This window comes from Poecilia formosa, unplaced genomic scaffold, assembly GCF_000485575.1.
Source record: "Poecilia formosa unplaced genomic scaffold, Poecilia_formosa-5.1.2 Scaffold117, whole genome shotgun sequence".
In the NCBI taxonomy this organism is placed as follows: Eukaryota; Metazoa; Chordata; class Actinopteri; order Cyprinodontiformes; family Poeciliidae; genus Poecilia; species Poecilia formosa.
Window position 1 is genome coordinate 1,712,828 of NW_006800056.1, and position 20,785 is coordinate 1,733,612.

General features: G+C 40.2%; 1 protein-coding gene across 5 annotated transcripts in view; it reads right to left on the bottom strand.

Moving 5' to 3' along the window:
* Positions 1–20,785, bottom strand: part of bnc2 (basonuclin zinc finger protein 2) — a 241,306-nt gene that overhangs the window by 69,462 nt on the left and 151,059 nt on the right. For 4 of the 5 annotated variants that reach the window (XM_016675582.1, XM_007560631.2, XM_007560632.2 and 1 more), the window contains 2 exons: positions 9,680–9,782; positions 6,929–7,164 (listed from right to left, as the gene is read on the bottom strand). In XM_016675582.1, the coding sequence (XP_016531068.1) occupies positions 6,929–7,164; positions 9,680–9,782 (339 nt within the window). Of the gene's footprint in view, positions 1–6,928; positions 7,165–7,850; positions 7,964–9,679; positions 9,783–20,785 lie in introns of those variants that run through there. The other variant, XM_007560633.2, reaches the window with a different exon arrangement.

The window sequence follows — 20,785 nt, forward strand, 5'->3', positions numbered from 1 at the left end:
GTGCACATGAAGTGGGGGAGGTGGGGCTGAGATTCACCTTGATTAAGTACGCCGGCTGTCTTTGAAGTGTTTGGAGCCCAGCACGGCCAGCGCACAGCCAACCGTAAGCCTTCCAGCAGAAATCGAGGCTGACCTCCCCACCAAATCATAACCATATGAACGTAAGAATTTCCACCGTAGCAGAATGCCTTCGCCCCCCGCCCACCGCCTCCGCCCGTCCATCTCCCAGGGTGAGGCATTAAGTCGTGATAACAGAAAACAGGTTCTGAGAGCGGGAAGGTGATGGAGGGCGGACGGGAGGACGTTACGGGGTTACAACTGTGCCGTACGGAGGAGACGGAGGGATTCTGTCCAAAAGAACGCTGCTGCACAGAAACGGACTGCCTAAAATGGAAGTTTCACAGGCGGGCGGATCAGGAGATACGGCGACCTTCACGGCTGACAAAGTGTGAGACGAGAAATGTGGGGAGTTTACGGGGTGAAAAAAAAAGATGACAGAAATTCACAGAAATGTGGCTCTGGCTCAATAAATACCCATCTAAACCACAACAGAGACGCCAAGTTTTACCTTCACCGAGGCCCACCTGCAAGTGGAAATGGTTTCCTGTCCTACACAAACACTCTTGTACCCTAATCCACGTAATTACACCCAATATTCCACATGTGTAAGTACACATGTACAACATTACAGTTAAAATTTAGGGGGGAAAAGGGCTGCAGCCCCTCCTGCAGCACCACCCCTTTCCTCTGCATGTCTACACTGCAAAAACAAAATCCTGCCAGGTAGGATCTAGTTCCTACTGCAAATATCTTAGCACACACCGTTTTCAGCAAGAAAAATTAGCTTGTTTTAAGTCAATAATTCCTTAATAGTGATGAAAAAGTGGCAGATTATTTCACTTATCTAACATATAAAGTGTTTTGTAATTGTTCATAGCTTAAAAGAAAACTTTTTAAATCCAGTTAATGAAGAAATAATTTCTACACTGCAAAAACAAAATCCTGCCAAGTATTTCTGGTCTAGTTTCTGGTGTAAATATCTTAGTACAAGTGAAAAAAAAAAAGGCTAAACCAACTTACACGTGTCTTTTCAGCAAGAAATAGGATCTTGTTTTAAGTAAATAATTAATATTGATGAAAAGGTTCAACTGGAAGATTATTTCACTGGAAACATGTTTTGTAATGAGGGAAATAATCTGGGAGTGAAACCAGAACTTTTTCATCAGTATTAAGAAAATATAGACAAAACAAGTCACTATATAAAGCTGAAAACTAGAAACTAGATTAAAAATACTTGGTAAGGTTTTCGGTTTTTGCAGTGTAAAAAAAAGTATCAGATCCACTTTTTTTTTTGCATGTAAGACATTTTTCCCATTCGTGAAAAATCTGCCAGTAGAACCAGAACAAGCTGATCTATGTGGCAGAAAGTTACTTGTAGGTCAGTTTTGTTTTATTTCAAGTGTAATAAGATATTTGAAGTGGAAAATTAGTTGGTAGGATTTTGTGTTTTTGCAGTGTGCCTGCAGAAACAACACAGCAGAGAAAAGCAGATAAATCAGAAAACGTGAGTGTCATTAACCTAAAGCAGATCCCAAACAAAGCCCCCGTCTGCGAAGCGTCGAATAGATGAGTGTGATTTCGCGGCTGCCTGTGCGCCTTGGATAAGCATTCCTGCGAGTGTGTGTGCAATTAGGGCTTAGGTCTGTTTGTGTGTGTACAGTATGTTCATGTGTGTGTGTGTGTGCGCGCGGCGGCGGTGGGGGCCGTTAGCGGTTCCATCTGGGCCTCCTGGAAGCCGCGTGGAGTCAGAAAAACCGCATCTCATAAAAGAAGAGGCAGCCCAATGTTCTACAAGGACAGAACATTACTGAGAATGTCGCTCAGGAAAGCCTGGGCCCCGGCCCACATGTTGGCTCTCCGCTCCCGCTCTTATTATTCCGCTCTGCGAGGGATAAGAGAGAGGAAGACAAAATAGCTGGTGAGGAGTGTGGGAGACAGTAGCTGAGACAGAGAGACTCGCACTGATTGCTATTCCATCTGTCGGCGCGCAGCAGAGGAGTGAGCGGTGACAAGCTCAGGAGTCGGGCATCTGGTGCACGTTGGCCGAGGGGCTTTCTGGAAACAACCAGCGAGACGAAGAGGAGGAAGAGGAGGAGGAGATCAAGGGCGAGGGGTTGCAACCAGAGTGAAAGGAGAGAAGGATTATCTTGATCTAACCAGCAGAATATAACAAAAATAGAGAAGTTTTGAGGTAAAAACGAACACCACACTGCAAAAACACAAAATCCTACCAAGTTTTTTTGTCTAGTGAATATTCTGAAATAAGATCAAACTAACTTACAAGTAACTTAGCAGCAGGACGGAAGATACTGTTTTAAGTCAATAATTCCTTAATATTTATAAAAATTTGTAGTTCAACAGGCTGATTATGTCACTTCAAACATGAAAAATGTCTTGTTATATGTCAAATAATCTGCCAGTGGAACTTTTCATTGACATTCAAGAAGCTTTGACTTAAATCAAGCTCTTATTTCTTGCTGAAAAGTTTTAAGTTAGTTTTATCTTATTTCATGAGATATTTGCATTAGAAACTAGATAAAAATACTTGGTAAGATTTTGTCTTTTTGCAGTGTTGTTTTAAGTGACCTGCCAGTGGAACTAATATTTTTTAAAATCAACTAATTCTTTGTGTTTTTGCAGTGCGCTGTCTGGGCTGGCAGCTTTAATTTATACGACCTGATTGCAAAGCGATGCTAACTGACTAGCTGCCAACAGAAGATTGATACTTTCTACGTCTCAATATCTGAAAAAAGGTTGGGATTTTCCTGATTGGGGATGTGTGGAGCCATCATAAGCTGTGTATTTTCTGTTGTAAAATAAATACATCAATTTTGGGTGCATTTAATTGTGGAACTTAAATATGGTTTTGCTTTTGAAACAAAATAAATTGTGATTGGTGCTACTAGAACCAGGATATTAGCTTATTTTTTCCACTGCTTAGTTCAGTTTGTTGCCATATTGACAGAATGTAACTGTTTTATGAAATAAAATTTTCATGAGCTGTTCTGTTATTTTAATATTAGCGCCGGGACTTTAATGTGTTAATTTGGATTTTTTTGATTACATTGTCCCAAGTGGAACCTTTGTATTCACGCGTTTCTGGTACACCCATAAATGTGACGCACAAGCACCATCCGCTAACGGGTATGGGTAACGAAGCTCAGTCTCACTGGGCCTTAGTTTCTGCTTCCAAACCTGATCCAGTTTGGAGTAGACCGTTGTTGTGTTCAAGTTGTGCTAAAAGCAGTTAGCTTACCAGCGAAGCTCTTCAATAGCATCCAAATGCTAAACATGTAGCAGCAGCACACATGCTAAAGCTAATGTTAGCGTCCACAGACCATATTTCTAAAGAAGCTCCAGGAAGGGTCGCGGCTTCCTGAAACTTTGCACCAATCTGATGGCTGGAAAACCTGAAAAACTAAAACAATAAATCTCTGTTGTTGAGCTCATATGTCTATTTAATCAGCAATTTAGCAGCAAAAAGGATTTTTGAATTCAAAAGGTTGCTTATTTTGTCTATACATGGTTTTAAATTCAGATTGATTGTAAATAATAAATTATAGAAACTCCAATTACACTGCAAAAACTGAATATTTTATGAAGTATTATTAGCCTAGTTTCTAGTGTAAATATCTTGGCACACTTGAAATTAAATACAACTTTTAAGCAACTTTTCTGCAAGAAAGAGAGGTTTGTTTTAAGCCAATTATTCCTTAATATTGATTAAAAAGGGCAAGTCCCACTGACAGATTATTTTCATTTATAACAAAATATTTTTCTCATATTATAAGTGAAATAATCTGTCAGAGGGACTAGAATTTCTTCATCAATACGAAGAAATTATTGATGAAGCTCATATATGTTGCAAAACAGTTAATTTTAAGTTTGTACACTTTAAATGAGACAAAACTAAGACATTTGAAGTAGAAACTAGACTAAACATACTTTGTGTTTTTGCAGTGTAAATCCATTAAAATTTTCATCAGGTCCCACCATTAGAAGTAACATTTGAATTTGAAATCAGTTTAGATTTTTTTCAGCCCAAACTTGTTCCAGATTGTCTGAACAGAGAATTACAGGTAAGATACTAACTGCTCATAACCTCCTCACAGAACCCCGTCTTCATGCGTAGTTTTATTTTGTGAATGGCAGGTTGTTCTGCAGGTTGTTCTGACCTCGGTTGGCCAGCAAAGCTGCGATGATTGAGCTGGAAGAAGCTGAGGCAGGACGGATGTGAGGAAGCAACAAACGAGCGATGGCTGCAGCTACCCGCACGCTGCCATACGTCGGCAGCGTAGGTGTGCGACTCACTCAGATAATCCCGGCCGCACATTTAAACACATCACCTCACAGGTCTGAGAAACACATTTAGTTCAGCTGAAGCAGAATGATGCAAAACGAGGACATGGAGAGGAAGAGAAGCTGAGAAAAAGTACGAGGAGAATCTAAAAATATGGAAAAAAGAGCCAATATTAATACCCGTATCTATTCAGTCTATTTCTATGCTTTGTAATCCATTATTTATCTTGCATTATATTTAGCATCCCTAATTCTTCTTTCTGAGTCATTTGAAATGAGGTTTGTCTCAGTTTCTTTTTACATGTTTGGCCAAGTTAGACAACTCTGTGTTTTCATGACTTTCAGTTTCTTTATTATACATTCGCTGTTTTACTCGTAATTGAACTGACTGAAGAAATTAAAGTTGTTTTTACATATTTGACCAGTTTGTGAATCTATTGGTGTATTATGTGAGCTAACAAACTCCTATTCTTCATAAATATTTACTCTAAGTTAAGTATACTAAGGTATTTAGAGTAGTAAGTATAGAAACAATATAATTCATTACTTGGATTTAAAAAGTTTCCTTTTAAGTTGTAAACAGTTGTGAAACACTGTAAGCTCGTTTTTTAAGGTGTTCCTGACAAACGAGAAACTAAACCTCAGATATCGATACCAGTATCGGTATCAGAAGTGAACAAAGTGAGCTTTCCATCTCAGACCTGAATCACCATTAAGAAAAACAGAATCCCTGAATTCATTACCAAACATTGTCGCCTGACATCGTTATTAAAAGCAAAATTTATCATCTCCAAAGCTGTTCTCCTCATTTTATCTCTCATTTAGTGCGGCGCTGAGGAGCACACCCTGACATAAAGCGAGGCCTGGAGGCTCGGGGAAGATGATTGAATTTCACAGCTACTCCCAGGCTAATAGGGCCGAGCAGCGAGCGCTTACTGTCCTGAAGTGACTGGCTGCTCGTCTGCGGCCGCGGCGCCTTTGAAGCCCGTCTGAGCAGATCGGGAGGATTTAGGCAGTGGCGTGACACGAGGCTGAGCAACGCTGCTCCCACCAGCTGACTATTAGATCCAGCTGATAAAAACACAACTCGCCCAGTAGCTTAAACCCGGCTGGAAAATGGAGCTGCTCTGGGAAAACACTACAAGTTATAATACATTTATAAAGGATTCACAGATAGTTCACCAGCTGGCTGTGGTCTAAGCTGTAAATGTGAACAACAAGAAGTGGTTAGAGTACAATCACTGCAAAAACTCAAAATCTTATCAACTAACTTTGGTAGTTTCTAGTGCAAATATCTCATTTCACTTCAATTAAGACAAAGCTAACAAGAAACAGGAGCTTGTTTTAAGTCAATAAATCCTTAAACCTTATGAAAAAGTGCTAATTATAAGTGAAAATAATCTGCCAGTTGAACTAGTACTTCTTTTATTTTTTTATTTTTTATGTAAATGAGACTAATTGTCTCATTTACAATTAGTCTCATTTACATAAAACAACAAATAACATAAAAATATTAATGATACAATCTAATTTACCTAAATATTAACCAAAATAAATGTTTACTTTACAAATTAATAGCACAGCATTGACTAAGTCAAATATGGAGGCTGAATTCATGTTTTTAACTATTACTGATAAAATATTAGTCTTTATGACATAATTAAAAGCTTATTTGGATTTTTTTTAATTGTTGGTATTGCCAACTGAGTTTGTCTTTAAATTGTGCACATTATTGTGTTGATTTTCAATTAAAATAATTTTTTAAAGTTAAAAACATGCCAACTCTATGCAGAAAGACACCAGATTTAAACCCTGTTATATTATATTATGTTATGTTATGTTAATGTAAAGGAATGAGTTGTGAAGCCGTTTCCACCTCCAGCCCAGCCTGCGCTCACCATACTGTTCCACTTACATTCTTGGAAGCCTAAACCTTACATGCATTGAGATAAGCACACTTACTCACACTCAGATTTACACACACAGGGCTAACCACATGCACATGTTCAGTCACTGTTAACTAATTCATTCAGGAACACTTTGGTTTGGGTTTCAACACCAAAACCTCTGCACCGTTGATTGAGAAACGTGCCTGTCTGCAATTATCTGGGAGGGACGAGTGGAAGGAGGGATGGTTGGATGGATGGGGAGAGGAAACGCACTACAGTGGTTTTATAGTTTGCTGGCGTGACATTTTTCTCCACTTTGTTTTTTTTTTTTTTCCTCTCCTTTCCTTTTTTTCAGGGTGAGGGGCACACTGTAGTGTTTGTGGGGCAGGAAAACAGGGGGCGAACCGAGGCGGGAGTAACAGCGGGGAAAACGTTGGGAAAATGGGGTTGAAGTGGCCTAGATTGTCACTGCCATGCTTTCGATCGATTCCTCTCAGAAAAGCCGCGCCGGTCAGAGAAATTTGTGGGCTGTGTTTAGTGAAAAAGTGAAGGTGATAGTGATCACTGGTGTGGACTTATTCTCCACTTTCAGAAATGGCTGAAAATTGTCAGCAAGGGCTCCATTTTGGAGCGGCGAGAGAGTAAGTACGCCTTGATAGCGGTGTGGGGCGGCCACTGACCTGCAGTATGTAGCCCCTGACGTAGTCTCTGAGGGTCCAGCCCAGGCCGTGCAGGATGTGCAGAACCTCCTCCTGCTTGAGCACGGAGAACAGGCGGTCCAGCAGGATCTTGAGCCTGACGGGAACCGCCTGGGTGCCGTACAGCATCAGGCTGCTGATGTCGAACACCACGTTGGACTGGACGATCTCCACCTGGGTCGGGTGGTACAGGTGCTGGGTGCTGAGCTTGTCCAGGGCTGCAAAGAGGAGCAGGCAAAAAGATGAGGAGGAGACGATGAACAGCGAATGCTAAGAGGCGCTAGGTTAGAGTTCTCTTCTCTCTTGGCCACTGGGTTAGCAGTGGTGGCCGCCGCTAACTAAACAATTAGCTAAGCTATTGTTAAAGTGCTATAACAAGACAGTATTTAGCAGAAGCTAATACTAAATACTAAGACAATATTAATTGGAAGCTGATAAACCGAGGTAATATTTAACCAAGAAGTTCATGCTAAAGTGCTATGCCAAAACGGAATTTAGCATAAGCTAATGCTAAAGGGCTACACCAACAGAGTATTTAGTGGAAGCTAACATTAAAGTGCTATAAAAAGACAGTGTTTGGTAGGAGCTAATGCTAAAGCTCTTTTACAAGATATTATTTGGCAGAAGCTATTGCTAAATCAATACACAAAGACATTTAGCAAAAGCTAGTAGTGAAGCTTTAATATAAGACAGTATTTAGGGAAAGAAATGGCAAAGTGTTGTACTTAGACAGCATTTAGAAGCTAATCTGCAGGACTACACTACAACAGAAAAGCATTAAATTCAACCATATGCTCCATGGTACAACACGCAGGCTAATCAGAGCGCCGTATATCACCTTCAACAGGGTCAAACTTTCTATTAAACACAGTTGCAGTTCATGAGGTTTTTCTTTGGAACAAACCTTTCACTCATGGTTTCAGTTTTATTGTTGTTGAGTTCTGCTAACTCTGTTGCTGATTTTTTCAAATTGACACTAGCGCCACTAAACTAGCGGTTTTGTTGTTTACTACAGACTGTGCTTCTACTGCAATGCATTCTGGGTACAGACTAAATGTCATTTACTACATCACCGGCAGAGAGGAGGCAAAACAGTCATAAGTTTGAATTTTTACATGTATTTGTTTAATTTACACCCCTGGTTGTTTGTTCATGCGTTATATTCTTCTCTATGCCTCATTTGATTGTTTGCTGTGTTCTTGCTACTTGCTCAATAAAGTTTCTTAAAAAAAAACAAACAAAATTAAAAACAGAGAGGAAACAGAACTGCTACATTCACCACTTCAAAATAAGAGCATGAATATAAAAGTATAACTATTTAAAGAATTCTTAACAGTCAATAACTAAAACTTCAAAGTTAGCAAAAGTGCTAAAAGAGAAATTAGCTCTGCTATTAGTGTGTTAGCAGAAATTTGCTCACCACTGCTGGTCAGTATCTGCTATCTGTTCGTCTAATCCAACATAGCGCCACGCCCAAGTCTTCTGCAGCTTGTAAGGTTTTCTTCAAGGTTTGTCATGGAGTTAGAACTGATAACCTGCACAGCATGATGCTACATCGCTAAGTGTCTGTGCTACTCAAGCTGAAACAAAGTTTTGCGTGAAGCTTCATTTTGTTCTCATCTGACCAGAACACCATCTTCCACTTTTAAATCATTTTACTTACTTAGCTGACTTGCTAGCTGACTTTCTTGTAGAGAGGCATAAATAAAAATGAACGTCACATCATTTTTTTAAAACATTTTTTTGAACCTTTACTGCACTGACACCCCGACAGTTTAGGTAAAGCATTATAAACTATTTTTGACCCAAACGCATGTAAAGAACAGTGATTTACGACCCGACTCTGATGTAAAAAAGCAGACCGAACTCCAGCTGCAGGGCAGGTGGGCTCACACGTTGCTTTAGGTCCAGCAGATTTGTTATTAGCTCTACTGTGCAACCTCAGTCACCTCTTTCCACTCTCTGGCTGTCTGGGCGACACCTGTTTGACTCGTCCTCTTTGTCTCAGTTCTTCCTTTCTTCCTTTACTTCATCCTTCCCCCTCCCTCCTGCCTGTCTGGGTGACACCTGGTTGCGTCTCTCCCTCTCCCTCTCTGATCCTGGGACGAAGGCTTCGCCTGACAACGGCAGCGCAGCCAGACACGAACATAATAAAATATGAAGAACTACTTGTCAGAGTCCCTGCCAATGCCGACATGAAATGAAAAGCGGGGGAGAGAGGAGAGATGTGTGCCTGACAGCTCAGTTCAGAGGGAGAGATTAAAAAATAGTCAATGGGGTCCTGTGCGATCCGCTGAAGGCCTCGCAGCCTGTTCTTGTGCGGACCAGAGCCAAACAGGTGTTTTCTTTTAATCTCCCCCTCCTTCCTTCTTCGCTTTGTACTTTCTTTCACTCTTCTCCCTTTTTCTTCTTTTTTACCTGTGTAATAAAACGGATGAGGTGTGGTCTCTAACATTACTTTCTCCCCTGTAAAAATGTTTTTGTTGGGTTTTTTGCAAAACAACAATTAGAGAAAACGAAAACAGAACGGGGAAACAAAGGTGGAAAAGTTCGACATTTCTACAAAGTTTATTTATGACATAAAAACAGCTCAAAATACTCGCTGCAGAACAGAATTCATGCTTTTGGCATCTATGATAATTTTCCAAGTGGAGGATATGTATAGATATGAGGTCAGGACCTTGATGGCGCACTAATATTTATATATACAGCACAGCTTGGACATTGTCTTACCATGAGCTACCCAGCCGTGCTTGCACTGGTCACATGTCCGCAGGTGAATCTTTCCAGGCTGGAAACACTCGCATGTGCAGTTCACCAGTGTGCACCGAATGGCCTGCAGAGACACGAGAAACAAAGCGGAGTTTAGTCACAGAACGAAATAAAAGACGACAGGAAGGAGCCGATTTTCAGCTCCAATGAACACAAAGTAACACACAAAACGGCTCTTTTCCAGTCAGTGAATGCACCATTTCAGCATTAACAGATTATGTTGGCAACACTCCTCAGAGTAGAAGTTGTAACTGATGGAAGACGTTTTCTTTACCAATGATGGGTTTGAAATGAAAAGGTGTCTGAATGTTTAAATAAGATAATTTTTTTAAAATTTTCGCTGTCAGTGGATAAAAATGGGAGTGAAGCTGATTTGGAAATGATGGAATCTATAAACTCTTCAGGGAATAAAGACAGTCTAATGTTTACATGTTAACCTGTTTATAGTATGAATTACTGTTACAGAAAATAAGAAAAACCTTTAATCTCCCTACTCTTTAAGTATTTTCATAGTTTTTTCCACTTGTCATTTTTTCAAAGTGTATGTGTGCTTTTCTTGAACGTCTACTGGGATCAAGAGTGTGGCTTACCTTTACTTTTGCGCTGATGCCACAAAGTTTTTTAAATGACCTTAAACTGTTTTCTATTTAAGAAATCTGAGTAAATCTTCATTTGCGCAGACAGAGCGTTCGCATAATGTTGCTCGAGATTAAGAGTCGTCGTGGTTTTGAGATTAGCTAGAGATCAATTTGTTCCTGCTCAACCATTGAACCAATAGGAAGGTGGAGACTTATCAATTTATGGGTCAATATTTTCTAATGCTACTGAAACAAATTGCTGATATCTAATAGTGCCAAATGAAAGCTTCCCCCTCTCAGATATTAAATTAGACACAGCTCTCTTTATTATGTCATAATAAACATTTTGTCAGTTATAATTTGAATGTATATAAAAACTGGTTGTTGTGGTGGTTCAAAAGACTAAAGCCTCAAAAGATAACAGTTTCCTCAAAGCAGAGATGAATAAATGAAATAAAGAATCTCATGAAGCGGATTCCCAAACACAGTTTTTGCTGAAAACACACGGAGCCATGGCTGGCTGCGACTGAGGCTCCATTACTCAACACCGGAGCTGCACTTCATCTGACCTTGGAAAGCTTTTAGTGCTGAAAGGTTAAGTGTCCAGACACGACGAGGGCATCTCAGTACAACACATACACCATGTCAGCCGACGGCTACTCCACATAAACAAATCTTTAAACATATTTTACAGGAGTCCATTTAAAAAAATCTACATTTTCCTTAAATTAATTAAAAAACACAGCTGCTGCTTGCAGTCACAAAGCAAACACAGATCCCTCATCCAAATAAGCGCAGCAGCTGCAAGCTGTAAGTTTCATGACTACACAGAGCAAAAGAAATAAAAAACATTAATCTTGATATCAGCTCATCATTTATTATATGTATTTTCTTTATCTTATCGAGATGAACTGATAAAATTTGCAGGAATTCTGCAGCTGAAGGAGAAAATGTGCTGAACAAAACCAGAGCTCTGAAAACTCGTTCCTCTCTCTGCAGTCCTAAGGACTAGAGTTTAAGGAGTTTTAAAAATTGTAATATGAAAGAAAATTAGTCTGTGTCTGTTTATTTTGACAGGGAAATCTAAACCACCCGGTAGTTCGGACATCGGTCAGAGATAAAGAAGCTGTGGCGAAACGTCTGCTGGCTCTCAAACCGAAACCTCGCCTATCAGTTGCTGAAGTTTTATGAATTTACAGCCTGAACTGTCTGCACTATCGAAGCTTTTCTCGCTGTTTGGTGTGGCAGCTTAGTGACAAAAGGTCGCCATTTGTGGCCTTTATTTCTCAATATCGGAGCCAATCAGCACTCCAGCTGCACAGATCAGAGCACCGATCGATCAGCGAGACGCTCCGAATATTTCTGCTCCTCGCTGCATGCGCACAAACTCAAGGGCACGTTCAGGTGTTCAACAGAAAGTCTGTGGATTAGCACCTTTTCCTGCAACGTATAAAACCTCTAATCTACTAAGGGAGCGTAAAATCTATCAGAATCCCCTCCTGCGCGCCTTAAGGTGTTACAAACCAGATTAGTTCCTGCAGGTGTCAAAGCGAACATGGGCTAATCCGAGATTAAACACAAAATTACACCACTTCCAGCCGCGTCGCCTCGCAGTTTGACACCGGATGACACTCGAGGCGGAGGTGATTTGAATTTACACCGTTTCTTTAAGCTCTCCAGGTGCGAGGGAGGATTATGTGTCAGGTTTACAGAACGTCGGTGACTGAAATCCCGGCGTGAGCGCTCTTAATGGGCTGACGGTTGCTTCCCTCAGCAGACCTGGCTGTGCACAGGCAATCACACGGCCGCAAATGTGAACATTTTTAGACATAAAAGGCCAACAGAAATCATCTAGATTTCTTTTCTGCAGCAGTTAGGCTCTTTTTTACTTTGTTATAAAATATATTGATTAAAAGAAATTATTTCTGCCACTTCTTGGTGTTAACTGGGTCAGAAAACCTCAAATTCACCAACTTCCCTTTCCTAATGTAAACTGTCTCTGAAACTACTGTAAAAATTGCTGGGTGTCCCTTTAGTTTACACTGAGAACTTGGGTAATTGTAACCACACTAAGAGTAAAAAAAGTCTAATTAAAAAAATACTTTATAGATCCCAAAGGGAAATTAAATGTTATTACGACTCATATTAATTCAAATTCTGCAGTTATTATGGACAGTGATGGCTGTTGGCCGTGTTTTTGTTTTTTGTTAATCTAGAAAAGAGACTAATTTAGAAAAATTTTAAAAATGTGGTTGACAATTAAAAGGTAAAAGACTTAAATGAAAATATGTTAATTAATGTGTAAAAGCGGCTGAAGCTACTTCAAACGTACTTGTTCAGGCTGAATCGTTAAGTCCAATATTTAGCATATTTCCCTTTGCTAAATAAAAATAATTTATTAACTTCTTCGATGAGATGAAATAAATCCATTAAGTTAGTAAAATTACACTGTAAAATTAGAGTTTTGGGTTAATAACTGTACACAAGAAAGGAGGTTTGTTTGCTCAAGATAGCATTAGCTTTTTACCTGGTAAGCAAGCTAGTGCTAGCTACACTTTGAATAAACAATTTTTCATAAAGGTGACATTTTACACAATGTTAAATATATTGGGTTGAAATCCTAAGTTTCTATTGTTGGGACAGAAGCTGGATATTTTAACTAAACTTTAGGTAAAAACAATTATTCCACTTTGTTGGGTTAAAGGAGTCTGCCACTTCACAGGCCGCCATTTTGAACGATTCAACAACCTGAAAATTAAATTATGATGACTAATATAATTAACATCAGTGAGTTGCTTTAATGCTTTTCAGTAACTTTAACCCCTTTTTTTGGTTCGAAACCTAACCTGTGTCTGACTTTTACCTCATTGATGCGAGTCATAATTCTGCACCAGAAGAGGCCAGACGTCGTAAATCCGGACGTAAATTAGCTCGCTTTGTTTTTACTTGGCTTCCTTCACTTGTTATGATCTTGTGAAGATACTGTCGGCTTCCATTATTGAATAACTTTAAAATCGATCCACAGAGAGCCGCGTCCATTACAAGACCTGCTGGATGAACGTAGCCAGAGATTTTCAGCTCATAATTAAAAGAAATACTGACGCATAATGAAAAGTTTTTAACCAAACACAGATTTAAGTAGTTATTAACAAAAGTCGACGTTAAAAAGAATGCTATTATTTATGTTGAGTACATTAGTGACATAATCCTGCTGCACAAAGATGAAGACAAATCATATTATGAAATAAAAACTGTGTTCAGTCAATGGTTTGGCTTTCAACAACAGCCATAGTTGCTTAAATGGTCCTTTGGGAAAACCAGCTGCTCGCCCCGGTGGAGACAGGCTGTGCACAGCGTTTGCAATGTGGGGACTTTCTTTTCATGTATGAGAAACCACGGTGGGCAATATTTATATCAATAGACCATAAACAGCTGGATTATTTAACCAAAGCAATAACGTTTTGCAGCTGAAATGATGTTGCTTACCAGATGCTTTTTATTCAGTTTTTTTTTTTATCTTTTACCCCACGTTACACTCTCTGAGCATTTTCTTTTTCCTTCTCTAAGGAGCTTTCTGTAAAACATCACGTTGTCACACGGTGCAGGCGTTTCGGATTAAGCGGGATCGGTGGAAATAAAACAAATGGAAATATCAAATGCACCTCCGCTGTTTACAAGCTGAACTCTGACAGCTGATGAGATAGTTAAGGGGCGTCTAATATGGCAATTAGAGCATGCCACTGTCTGCGGGGCTGCTGCTGCTGTGACAAGGCGCCCTCTAATCACTGACTTATTACGCCGGCTTGCAGCACCTCTCATATCTGGCCCATTAAGCAGACAACAGCATTAAGAACAGCAATAAAGAAGCAGCAACCCCCCTTTAACTGAGTGGGTAATGATGGCAGAAAGGGTGAGGGAACAGACTGCTTGTTAGTTCTTACGATTAATTTGAGTCAAAGTTGTCAGACAGGAGTAACATAATAAAAATCTTTGCGATGACATCAAAGCTTATAAAGACAAAACATTGGAAAGAAGGTTGGCAGAAAAAACAGGAAACTTGCTGCTAAAAAATGTTTTTTGTTCACTTGCTTACATGATATGCATACAGTATTAAAACACCACTAGCAGATTAGCAGCTAGGTTAGTGGGGCAACTAGCATGCTAGTACCAAAATGCTAACACATTTATTCTACTCTCAAAACGTCTTCTACACAAGGCTGCTAATGAAACAACAAATATATGATCATAAATTCATGGGAAAAATAGTAATGTGCTTGGCGGATGTTTTCAACCAGGAATTAAAAAATAAAATGGTGAAAAAGAGAGAAAAAACACACTAAGTCATCAGCTAGCGGGACAGCTAGCATGCTAGCACTGAAATACTAACACAGTAGTGAACTACTCTCAAAACGTCCTTTACATAATACTGGATGATGAAATAACAAATGTCATATGATCATAACTTTATGGGAATGATATTCATGTGCTTGGCGGTTGAAGTTTTTCAACCAGGAATTATAGAATAAAATGGAAAAAAGAGAGAAAAACAAGAAACTGAATCATGATTCTGTATATTCTCACACTCTGTCTGATCCCACCACTACACTTGTACATATTTGTCACAGCAGGCAAAGAGGGGGGAGGAAGTTCGGCCAAATACTCCACATTAGTCACCGTACAAACGTCTCGCCAGCGTTTCCTTTCTGGCTCGGACCTAAAGAGGACGATGTTCAGCAAAAGCTGAAGAAATTCCCACAACGCTGCAGCAATTAGAACCAGACAACAGTCAACACTCACGCACAGCTGCTGCGGTGCCGCTGCAGTCAACAGCGTAGTCGAGTGTCATTTTTTTTCCTTTTTCTTTTTCTTCTGCACTTATCTTACTCAACTTTCTGTGTGTGTCGCTGCAGGGTTTTGTTTAGCCAGAGGCTTGATATTTCATGGATGTTTTGCTTGGCTCGCCGCCGCTGTCCCAGCCCCACTGTGTAAACACTGACAGCAGTGATGGCCAGCATCAGACTCTCGATTAAAACACTCTTAACGAGACAGATGGAGTGAAGAAGTTGAGCAAAGAGGAACAGCAGAAGGAGGTCCAAGGTCATTTTAAACAGTCTGCACATCTCAGCATCACAAATACAAAACTAAACAAAACCACAAAGAGACATGGAGAAATCTGTTCACACCCCAGTAATGATATTTAAGATTTCTGCGTTGATCTGGCCAGATGGTTTGAATGATGACCCATTTTTTCAGATTTTTAGACAAAACATCCTGGTATTTCATGAAGGTTCATGAAGCCTGCAACAGAAACAGGCCCAAACCATCACCGAAGCTAAGGAGTGCTTTCACACTTCCTTTGTTTCACGCCAAACCCACCTGTAGATTTTGCTGATAAGAAGCTCATTTTTAGGTCCAATTAAGGCTGCATTCCCAACAGTCCTGTTTAATCCGCTGTAATCCAACTCCAGTCCGTTTATCTAGAAAGTCTGGTTCGTTTGGGGAGGTGTGAATGCGTAATCAAACTAACACGGACCAAAGAGCGAATAATGGCCCGCCTACAAACCTCGTCTTGAAGTGAACTCTGGTGCAGCTCGAATGCATTAGTGAACACCAAGCGGATGAGAGACCACTCCAAAAGCAGGAAGTGAACTACAGCGCAGGGCATTCTGGGTAAATACAACCAAAACAAACGCTAGCGAGACAAGCATTAGAGGGAGAAATGGCTTGTGTTCTTTTACCGAAGATAATAGAGAAATCCTACAACCGCTAAAATATGACGCCACTCCGTTTATGTGTCTTCTTCAGAGGTTTTCATATTGTGTTTCTTGGTGCAGCGCCCCTACAGGCAAGGAGGGGAACAGCATTTTCCAATTGGTTTGGATCATTCGATACAGTGCAGTGTGAAAGCAAACCTCAGTAGATAAAAATGCAACAAATGTTGCAATTTCTGTCCCCAATCAAACTGAGTCTACTGGAGAATCAGGTGTGAAAACATCCTACAGGAGATCCTTTCTGCCACAGCATCACCATGACATTTAAATTCCCTTCAGGGCAAATAAATTATTTTTGAAATTGACAAAAAAATATTTGTTATATCACTTATGGATAAACTTGTTAGAAACACTTATTTATTAATGTGGAACTCTTTTCAAGATAAAATAAAATGATTGTTTCCTAACTTTCTAGTAAGAAAGGACAACAACATTTGTCAGGATCTGGATCTAAACCCAACGATGGAATCTGAAGAAGCTTCATGAAACAATAGAAGCCAGGCTGATCCTAAACCAATATCCTGTACAACTGAATTAGTGCCCTGACATCATTTTTTTAAGGCTGACACTGTAACTAAATGCCGCAGGAAACTGCTAAAACACCAGTTGCTCTGTTGGGTTCAGCCGAAGCCAACACACACCCAGCATCCAGCAGCTGTGTGTGTTGGTTCCTCCTCCCTTAATTGAAACCTTTAGCATGTTCAACACACAGCCACAGACCACATCTCTTGTTTGGTGAGTTAAGCAAAGCTGAGATTTAAATGAAAACCGTGTGTGTGTGTGTGTGTGTGTGTGTGAGAGAGAGAGAGAGTAAGAGAGAGAGAGAGAGTGAAAGAGCAAGAGCAAGAAAGAGAGAGAGAGAAAGTGAGAGAGAGAGAGAGTGAGAGAGAGTGAGCGAGCGGGGCTGCGCAGCATCGGCTTCAGATTTAAATTTGTCTCTGCTTAGGGTCACTGTAAAACACTGGGAGCATCTTGTCCTCTCTTCCACCCACAAGATATTATCTCATCCGTGAGCTAGCTGCCGAAATGCCGTCGACTTCCTGCCAGAAATGTGCGGCCAACGTGTGTAGGAAAAGAGGCGCGGCAGCTTTGCGTGTCATAAAAACGGACGGATCGGGGCTTCACGGCGTCCATATTGGAGCCAGGTGACAAATAAAACACAGGGAATAAAAAAAGTAGAAGTCTTTGAAGTGTGACGCAGCGTGCCGCAAAAGCACAAGGGAGCAAATGCCTCATGCCAGAACTGATCGACGATTGTTTGACTTCCAGCTGAGTTTCCAAAAGCACCAAATAAACAATAATCACTTCAACTATGTTGGTTTTAAGCCTTTATTTCAGAAAGAACAGGAAGTTTGACTGAAATCTCCGCAGCATCAGGGTTATAATAGTTTTGAGATTTAAATTTTTCATTGTGACTCTTTGTCTAATTCAGTAGGTTTTAATTTGTTTTTAGAGTGTTTGCTAGTTTTCACTAGTTAATATTAATTAAATATTATTTAGTTTCAGTTTTTCACACTTTTGTTAATTTTTAGCTCCAGAACTCAAAAAGGTCAAACATCGATTGGGTAACAAATTCTCAACATTCATTTTGCTAGACGATAAATTGTCCCAAAAGTTATTGCGATAAACGATAATATTGTTGTTTTGAGACCATTTTTAAATAATATGATCCTAATGGCATAAAAATGTAAGAACACATTCGCAAAGATTAACAAACTTTAAATTGTATAGATCATTTCAGACCGGAACTGAAAGACGATCTAAACATCCAAAATAAATAAACAAAACAACAAAAACATGACTTATGAAGTCTGAAACAAGCAACAAAGACTCTGCCGTCTAGTTTTTGGTAGAAAGAGAGAAAAGAGAAAAATGATTAATCACGCAAATGGAAAATACTGACCTTATTTATTTAAATTTGTCATGTGATTAATTTATTTACTGGTTACCTATGAAAAACCACCTGATGTCATTTTCTCCAAACTTTTGCCATCGACATTTAGGAGCCGCCAAGACGAGTGTGAGCGCCGTAATTTGTTGACAGCTGACGTAAACCGCTTATGTTGGGAAATAAAATCCAATAAATTTCACATCAGTTTGAAAGGCTAATAAATAGATTGACAAACACAAAACAAAGCATATTTCATTTTCAGGATGTTTCACTTTTTAAAAAGTACAATATATTTCTAGTTACTATAGTTTTGCCCCATTAGCAGTGGTTTTAATTTATTTCCGTTAACAGAGTTGTTTTCTCGGTGTCAGTTTTCGTTGTTTTGTTAGTTTCATCCTAACTTTGCGTCAGGCCGGTCCTCCCTGTCAGCTCTTGTTGCCAGAGGTCCTTGTCCTCCGTGCAGCTGTGCATCTGGGCTTTGACACGGGGCAGAGCCACCAGAGCTATGCTAATGGGAACCAAATGGGGCGTGAGCCCCCGGTGGATTACAGAAGGAGAAGAGAAGCATGTGTTTTCGTGTATTCATGCAAAGAACTCAAAGCCGCTCATTTTTGTTTCCTTCTTCTCCTTTTCTCATGTCAAACAAATGGGCGCAGCAGCATCTGCTGCCGCGAAGGCCCCGCAAACAGCAGACGACCTTTCTAGCTAATTTAAAGTCTTTCAGCAGATGCGGCTAAAACTGGACAAAGTATACACAACCCCGCAGCCAGAGGCTTTGGATTTCTCTACTGAGTGACTCCAAACTAGCGTGAAATTCAAAAGGGACAAAAGCAAAAATGCAGAGTGGAGAAACTACAAGGTGCATCTGAATCTCATTGTTCTGAGAACAATTTGTGTCTGTAAAATGTGAAACACCAGTTTCAGATGTTTGGCTGAGACTCTGAGCCTTGCTGCACTCTGCCTTCACCTGCTTTATTGAAAACAAAAACCTCCTTCTGGATATGAACCTACGGCGTCCACAAGGGACAGAGATTTTTCTCCCTTTTACACTCCGTCACAATAATGTTGGATACCGAAAAACTTTGAAAGGCTTTTACATGTATGTTAATATTCATTTGTGAGATATGTCTATTTGTCTTTTGGATACAAATGCAACACAAACTTATGTGCAAAATGCTGGAGGAAAAACTGGCCAAACATGAAGTTTCCATCTCTGAGCTAAAACAGAAACATGACAGAAACTTTCTGCAAGCAGCAAAGAAGAAAAGGAAAAGATTCATCCAGACTATTTTAACTATTTTCAAGTTATTTCCACTTTGTAACATTACCATTTTCACTGGTGTTGGTGGTATGATTGGTTAATAAAGGGCTGATATCAGGCACAGTTCTGTTTCCACTCAATGACTTCACACAAACATGAACACACAGTGAACAGATCGATTTTCAATCAGTTTCCTGAATCTGTAAACACGTTTTTGAACTGAGGCTCTTTAGAAATGTGAATATGTGCAGTTTTGATTTTATCATTAGCTGCGTTTTCAGTGAGAGGAAAATTGCACAAATTGGAATTACGAAAATGAATCTGCTTAAGTAAGTTTTTAGCAAGACAGAGCAACTTGTTTTAAACCAATAACGTCTTAATATTGATGAAAAATCATTTGTTACATGTATAATCTGCTTTCTCATCATTGTGAAGGAATTGTTGACTTGAAACAAGTTAGTTTTGTCTTATTTCAAGTGTACTAAGATATTTGAACTTTAACTAGACCAATAATACTTGGTACAATTTGGTGGTTTTGTAGTTTATAAGATTTATGACTAACTGACTTTCATTACTCTGAGAAATAGGAGCTTGTTTTAAACCAGTAATTCCTTAATATTAATGAAAAAGTTCTAGTTCGACTGGCAGATTTTTTCACTTATAACATGGAAAAAATAAGTTAATAATCAGCCACTGGAACTAGTTATTTGAATCAATATTAAGGAATTAGAGACTTAAAATAAGCTCCCACATGTTGCTTAAAAGTAACTTAAAAGGTAATTTTTTATATATATATTTGAAGGGTACCAAGATATTTTCTAGAAACTAGACCAAGAATGATGGAGTGTTTTGACTAAATCTGTCACTTTTAACATGAGTTTCATTAGCAGTTGAGATGTGTGCTGGTTCTTTGGGGAGTTTTGATGCGTTTGGGATGGAAACTATCCGTCATATCTGGCAACCCCGGCCCCCAGCTTTGTGAAATGACGCGGTCACAGAGAGAGAGAGAGAGAGAGAGCGCACCGCCCCGTCGGCTCGTCCAGCCGGATCGGCCTGACTCACGTCATGATGAACGCCTGTGCGTGCGCTGCTGGACAGTCACGCTTGTTTATGAAGTGGACGGATAAAACGACCCAGCTGGCTTTGATATTGTGAAACCGCGAGGAAGAGGGAGCGTGATACAACAATACCGGATCAGAACGCACAGGCCTGTGATCTCGCCATCACATGCCATGCTGTCGGATTGTTACCGGCACAGGTGGACAGCTGCACCGCAGCGCCAGCTCTGGCTGAGCTGGAGTTCAAATAGCAGCTCTGGCTGGACGGAGAGCGCATGCAGGGCCCCCCCGAGTCCCCGACCCCGGCTCTGCTCGGCTAACCTCAAAGCTTTTCCCCAGGCAGACATCAAACCGCGGCCAGCAACAGACCTCTGGGTCTGCAGACAGAGCCCGGTTCAAAGATGGCTGCTGGGGAATGCAGGGCAGGATGGGAGGAGGAGGGATGGAGGGAGGGAGGGAGAGGAGGGATGGAGAGGAGAGGAGAGGAGAGGAGAGGAGAGGAGAGGAG